The sequence below is a fragment of the Pinus tabuliformis genome, chromosome 1_2, assembly GCF_031772625.1.
Source record: "Pinus tabuliformis cultivar Carrire ecotype Pingquan chromosome 1_2, CPIR1, whole genome shotgun sequence".
In the NCBI taxonomy this organism is placed as follows: Eukaryota; Viridiplantae; Streptophyta; class Pinopsida; order Pinales; family Pinaceae; genus Pinus; species Pinus tabuliformis.
In genome coordinates this window covers 599,126,084-599,133,337 of record NC_142298.1, presented here as the reverse complement: position 1 = coordinate 599,133,337, position 7,254 = coordinate 599,126,084, and the positions used below count along the sequence as shown (strand labels likewise).

At 33.3% G+C, this 7,254-nt stretch overlaps 1 protein-coding gene across 1 annotated transcript; it reads left to right on the top strand.

Moving 5' to 3' along the window:
* The first annotated feature begins 5,870 nt into the window (after window positions 1–5,870).
* LOC149207066 (ABC transporter B family member 17-like) lies at window positions 5,871–6,894 on the top strand. The gene is made up of 3 exons (XM_089393841.1): window positions 5,871–6,157; window positions 6,253–6,307; window positions 6,657–6,894. Exons 1-3 carry the CDS (start codon window positions 5,903–5,905, stop codon window positions 6,812–6,814), a joined length of 468 nt encoding a protein of 155 aa, XP_089249967.1. The 5' UTR covers window positions 5,871–5,902; the 3' UTR covers window positions 6,815–6,894.
* The last annotated feature ends 360 nt before the right edge of the window (window positions 6,895–7,254 follow it).

Genomic DNA, 7,254 nt, shown 5'->3' with positions numbered 1-7,254 from the left:
AGAAATTGTAAAGGAATGATACAAGAACAGCAAGTGAATCCACCAGGGCCGGGCCCTTAGCCACTAGTGAACATCGTCGGATTACTTCAGTACGAAAGAAGGAACAACAACTGTATTATATATTAATCATATGCAAAATAGTTATAGCCAGTTCATACTCTGTTTCAACAACGAGAGTCGATGATCAAAGTAAAAATACAAAAGTAATTTCTGAATAATCTCCCCCTGTTCTTCACAATCGCTGTCCCTTTTATAATGGTCAGATGGATAAAATAGGAACACCAGATAGAATAGTAACAACGATCCCTCAGGATCAAGAGATCCTGAGAGATCCGTTGAATCTTCCATCTTCAGTTAGCTCTGTCTTTTGTGCTGATGATATGATCTTCTTTGTCCTTATCCATAACTGTGCACTCCATCCTTGGCTTGCTACCTGTACGCTGCTTCCTGGTGAAGGAACAACAATTACTCCACTTTTTCTTTTTCCTTCTCTCGGGTAGGGAACGGTAATTTTCCCATTTCATCTTTTTCCTACATGAGAAAAGACAATAATTAGCTAAATTGTAATAATAAATAGTTCCCTAGTTTTTACTATAATCCTTTGATATATGAATATCTTTAAAATATAAAGGGGATATAATTAAAGGAAAGGATGATGAAATAAATGGAAAATTCATACCTTTTCCATAGCTCAACACTGTGGATATTGGTGATAATGTGGTCTCGTACTTCCTCGAATAGGTCTCGTACTCCCTCCAATATTATTCTCCTCGCCTTGGCTACATCTTTATTCCACTGAGCAAGGTTTTGGGCATCAGATTCCGTTGGTTTTGCGACATCTCTCTTGATGTATTCTAGCAGTCCATTGTCATCGAGTACCTCCTCCATGCGATCCTTCCATCCAATGAAATTAGAGCTACTTTCCAAGGCATACTCTAGCCTCAACCCATTGAAGGTCATCTTCTCAACTCTGAAGGGATCTTGCTACAATGAACTACAAATTCGAACCCCCAGAGAAACAACTTAAAAATTTGTGCTCTAATGTGAATCCTGCTCTGATACCATGTAGAAATTATGGTGTTGATTTGCAACTTTTCATGAATTTTTAATAAAAATCACAAGACACAAACCTACTTTACTTCTCTACAGAAGTTAATTCACAATTTAGAACAAAAATTTTAGACATGTAATAAGAAATAACACACATGCACACAATATTTCTCCTGGGGAAAACAATCTGCAAAAAAACCTAATGCCTACTTGCATTAATATGATGAATAGAGATGTATTACAATTTCTTTGCTCAACTGAGCACAACCTGCAAGAGAGTAACCTATCTCTCTGCTCACTAAGAAGCGTTGACCCAGACTTGGTCAATTTATGCCTCTTCTTGAGCCCCAATTTCCTTGCAGAATTCCTTGAGAAATTAAGCCCCTATTATTTAGGATTTTTTCTAAAATAGATTATGTAATTCCCAAGGTTCATTATCTGACTGCATGAAACACTTGTACACTCAAGACTAATATACAACTGATGTTACATTTCCTTGGAATCTCCACCACAGCTGGGGAACTCGAATTATTTGCATGCACTAGTTATTTTGGGTTGACTGATCAGTTAACTGGATGACCACTTAGTTTGACTGAAGTCCCACTACAAAACTGACCTTCCACTAGTTCCTCCAATGGTTAGAACTAGTTTAAATGAAAGCCAGTTGAGATGACTAATTTTGATTGCTACAAATTAACAATCACACATGCTTAATTGAACTCTATCTCCTCCAACTCGAATTTACTATGTAACTGGGTGACACAAGTCATGTCACACAAGTTAACTGCATCCAAGTTAGATATCTTTTTTGGGATTCAACTGCGTTAAGTAAGTTTTTTGGGATATCTAATATAATGCACTGCGAAAATCCCCCATACTTAAATGCATCCAAGTTGTCTGTTGATGTGGAAATTCAAATGTTATCAATTTAATAAAGGCAAAATCAAATCAAGAATTTCTTGCTACATTTTTCAAAACCCTCCAGATGAATCTAATATGTGTTGTCGATGACAGTGAAGAGTTCCAACATGACAATGTGCTGATAACAACCACCAACGGATAGAAGTAGCATTCAAAATAAATAAAACAGTCAAAAAACACTGATTAGAACACAATCGATGGAGGCCCCGAAAAATACTCCAATTATGTTACTACCTATCACGTTCAGTGGAAGTGCCTCCATCGCTCCTCTCACGAAGCACACCTCTGTTGTTGATGTCCATTGCCCTAAATCCCATAAGTTGTTGTCGGCCTCCATCGCTTCACTTCCTAAAGAACCCATCAACAACATAAAGATGGGCCCTTAATCCTTTACCTTTACCTTTTTTACTAGCGCCTCGTATTGAAAATTTTAAGACAAAGGTTTTATTTTGTCTTAAATTTGTCTTAAAAGCCCCCTTTGTGTAGTAGTGTTGAATGCAACGACAAACTATTTGTTTCTAATCGTGTCAACAGAGATCGAAGGGATAGGAGAGAAATTGATCTCTGGGAAGTCTTGCTAGGAAAAGTTGTCGTGTTCTTCAGAGTCGGCTACCCCCACAAAATGAAGAGTCCAACAAATCGCTCTCTTTATATAAGATAATGTCAATGGTAAGTGAAATAGCAACCTTGGTATAGGCATGAGACAGTAGTAGTTTGCAAGTTGGCAGACTTAGGGTGCATTGTGAGAGTCCATGTTGGAGTTGTTAGATAATGTTGTCTTAAATGGATATGTTTTTTTCTTAATTGTTAATTGTCTTAAACAAGTTTCGTCTTAAGTGGTCATTGGGTTAAATATAAAGTGGTCTTAAAATATTTTTGTCTCAAACTATTTTTGTTTTAAAATGGTTTTGTTTTTGTTTTAAATGTAAATTGTCTTAAAATATTTTTTTTTAATATAAAGTTCTGTTTTTTTTTTTTAAATATAAAGTTCTGTATTAAACTGTTTTTGTCTTAAATATAAAGTTTTGTCATAAAATATTATTGTCTTAAATTTAAGTCAATTCAATTGATATTAAATTTTAATGTAAAAATAACTAAAATAAAAAGTAATTTTTAAGACAAAATATATCTTTTGTTTTAAAAAATGTCTTCAAAATATAATGTAGTGTAGTAGGCACATGAATAACAAAATTTTATTCATCTTATTCAAAATCAACTTTTATTCATTTGAAGTAAATGATTATGTTGTTATTCATCTTATTCATAACAAACTTTTATTCCTTTCACGTAAACGGTTATGTTAAATAGAAATTTTTTATTTAAAAAATTAAATCAATATATGCATAAGCATCCATCCTCACAAACCATCATAAAGGAAACGCATTAAAAAACGAAAACAGGGATCATAAAGCAGAAAAAAACCGCTCTGGAAAATACACATGAGCAAATTGTCGAGTCTGCCTGTAATGATAATTCCTATATGTATAATCTGTCACTATATGTGTATAGAGTAGATACCAGAGACAAGGCAATTTAGAAAACATTTCCATGATGATATACATAAACAAAAACATATAATAAATGTGTCCGCGATGATAAAAATATAAGAAAAACTGCAGGATCCAGAATCCAATGATAAATTCTCTCTCCGATCCAAATTGCAGCCCAGAAGGAATTTTACTTTATCGAAGATACTTAGAATAAAAGGGCATACTTTAACGAAGATACTTAGAATAAAAGGGCATATAGGAAACATGTGTGACACAAATTCCTCCGCATGCTTAATACACCAATCCTTCATCCTTTATCTATATTTTCTTTTCAACAAAAATACTAATTTTATTAATTTTTAAGAATAAATGACTTTGCGAGGAACAGTTTTCCGAGCTTATTAGTCATATTGATTGGACGAAAATAATTGCTTTTCCACGTAAATTTGCTCCAGTTTAATTGGTCCATTTTCAGTAAATTAGGGATATGTGATGTGAATGTTGTCGCCTCGTGGCATCATTATGTGATGAGCACTACTTCTTTCCGCGTAAAGATATTTACTCTTGCACACTGTCATCCTCCCGTCTCCATCTCATCATAGTGTGCAAGGAACTGGTCAAAGATTGATTTGGATCTTCACCGACTTATTAGGAACAACTAAACATAGAAAGATTAATCATTGCAGTTGTAAAAAAATGTTGAATGCATAAAAACTTTTAGATTTTAACTTCAAAGATTATGTCTTTAAGTTTATAAAAATACTTCGTTTTGAACGCGATATTCTAATCATTGTGTTTTTTGTTCTGAAAGTTATGGAAATTCCAGTGATATTTTAAAAAATGGGCGGAAATTTTTGTAAATCCAAATAAACGCTGTCAAACTTCATAATTTTAGCTGTCTTGGAAGTTTTTGATGGTGTTGAATCCATTTCCACCATCAAAAACATGATTCAAACATGGCCTCTACAAGATTTTTTGAAATTATTTTTCCCAGGCCACTTTTGGCCGTCTGGACAATTAGTCCGCTTGGGTAGATGACTCCGTTTTGAATATGTAACCTCTTAAGAAAACACATGCTCTTAACCATTAGGCTCATATATATATATATATATATATATATATATATATATATATGATTTTTAAAAGTTTTGGTTAATTTTAATCAAAATTCTACATAGATTTTTAAAAACTTGAGTTTAAATTATTTAATCTATAGAATTTCAATTGGTCAAAAGTTTTACAAGGTGTTAAATTTATTTATGCATTAGAAAATATATTTTAAATAACAAAAAAACATATTTTTTCTTGAAATTGTTTTGTTGATTCCTCTGGAAAATCCATTTTGTCTCTAACTTAAACTAGGCCTATATATAAAAAGTTCCAAATTAAATTGTGAATTAAATTCAATTATCATTCTATTTGTTAATCTCCATGCTGCAACATTAAATCATTAAATTAGTTTAGAGGTTAATTTCCATCTCGGCAATTACTTTCCAGTTTCCGGGTAGTAAGTGTTATTGAACATTGCAGAACACAAAAATAAAATTTTTGCTGTAATCTGGAAATGCACATAGCATTCCTGGGTAACAAGTGGAAACTGTATTCATAAACCATTTTCATTGAGAATTTGAAAATTACAAAATGAAGTGGAAACAATGTCCCCACCAAATTGCAATTATTATGATCCAAAGCTTCATCCGAAAAAACCTTAATTACCCTCTTTCATTCTTATCAAAGTTATTCGCCGACATGCTGATGTGTTAGTAAATAGTGAATATCACTTCAAAATATATACAAATCAGTAGATCTTAACTGTTTTAAGTTTTAATTTTTAAAAATATTTTCCTGTCACTTTATACACCCCAAATCCTACAACATTTGCACACTATTTCGCAACATTGTGAATCTGCCACTAAATGTTCAAACGGTAATGAAATAAAAATAATTTAATATGCGAAAACAAACCAAGATGTCGGGTACAGTGAGTTGTATGCTATGGAGTGTTTTAGTAATATCTAAAATTAAATAATTTATTATGTGAATACCATAGGTCGGTAGTGTAGTGGTAGTTTATTGCAGAAAGATATAAGTAATATAAAAGTAAATTGGTTCACTAATTCTGATCTTACACTTATCTCTAAAGTTTTGGTGTTTAAAATCTATTTACAGTAATCTTACCCGTGAACCCAACCAAGCTTTTCAGTGTCCAGTGCAGCGCACGTATGGTCAAACTGATGAGAGTGCTATAACCATCCAAAATAAAATTAAAATGGGGCATAGCTCGTCATATAAAAACACGGAAACCGAAAAGACACCTTGGGGTCGTTATCATTACAATTTGACACGCAATGCTCTTGGAATACAATTTATAAATATTAATATTTAATTGCACTTCTTTGATTGATTGTGAGGGCATTACAGAATCGGAAGTAGGAGGAGAGATGGCTGAAGAAAAGATACAGAGCACTCTACCAAATTCACACCAGTCTGCGACTGATTCAAAAGATTCAAATATTTCTGTCAGGAATTTTACTTTCAATTTTGCGAAATCAGTTAATCTGCAGTTGATGGTATCAGGGACTTCAGAAATTGTTGCAGACGGAATAGCCATAACTGCGGTGTTACTTATTTGGACTAGTTTACTCAACACAATAAGAAATGGTACATCGGGAAATTTCGTTCACGATATCAACAAGGTAATACACACATATTTTATACATCTAATGGTGGCATGCTATCTATCTATGATATAACAGATTGAGTAATGAGTGGGTGTTGGTGAATTGTGCAGTATTCTTTACTTCTCCTCTATCTTCCAATCGGTGTTTGGTTTGCTGCTCTTCTGGGTGGGTATCACAACTTCCTCTCTCATTAGCACTTTATGAAAAGGGTGGTTCCTGATTACGATAAATTGCTGTCAGAAGATCATGATTACCATGTAAATGTTAAGAAACTGTTATAGCATTTTCAGCAAATTTTGAGTTGTGTCAGGGGTTGAGCAGAAAAGTCAGCATTAGAATTATACTCGGATGATTAACAGCAATTTTCGCAAGTATAGAAATTGAAGTTTATATATGAGTGCATGGATCGTTCTATGCATATCAATTAGAAGAAGCCCAACAGACATTGAGATCTTTAATGTTTTGGATTTAATATTTTTCTCCTAATAATTTGTACCTTGCATTGTGTGAGCAGAGGCGTTCTGGCGGGCGAGGACCGCAGAAAGGCAGGCATCTCGGGTGCGTAGAAAATATTTGAAAGCGATATTGATGGACGCTTCGACACCCAAGGCACCACCACATCACAAAGTGGTTACCAGTGTCACTCATGATACTGATACTGAAGATGATTAGGTCGAAATGTCATGTACATAATTTTTCTATTATGTCGCCTAATGTGTCACTTTTCAAATTTTCCAATAAATTAAATTCTTTCGGGACATTGTCCTTCTATGGATCTTAACCTTTTAGAGAAACTAGGTATTCTATTACCACAGGAAAATGAGGTGTTATGTGCTACAATTTAAAATACAAGCAACTATTCAAATATGAATAAATTCGTACCCTAGCTACTAAAAGTCTAAATAAATAAAGAAGACACTAACTAGTTTGAACTTTGAACTCTAAATAAACAATGAAGAAAAGTACCCCAAGTGGTTTAAAATTTGAGCTCATAACCATTAGATTTTTGACGCTGTTTTTACACTAAAGATGAAATTTGGAATCCCAAGTTGTCTGAATGCATAACAAGTAGAGTTTTGATCAATTTTTTACATTATAAATGAAACTAATGT

Excerpts from the sequence above, each read along its gene's own strand:
- LOC149207066 (XM_089393841.1), top strand. The coding sequence starts at position 5,903 with ATGGCTGAAGAAAAGATACAGAGCACTCTACCAAATTCACACCAGTCT. Across the intron at positions 6,158-6,252 it reads TCGTTCACGATATCAACAAG|TATTCTTTACTTCTCCTCTA; the intron begins GTAATACACACA and ends TGAATTGTGCAG. Across the intron at positions 6,308-6,656 it reads TTGGTTTGCTGCTCTTCTGG|AGGCGTTCTGGCGGGCGAGG; the intron begins GTGGGTATCACA and ends TTGTGTGAGCAG.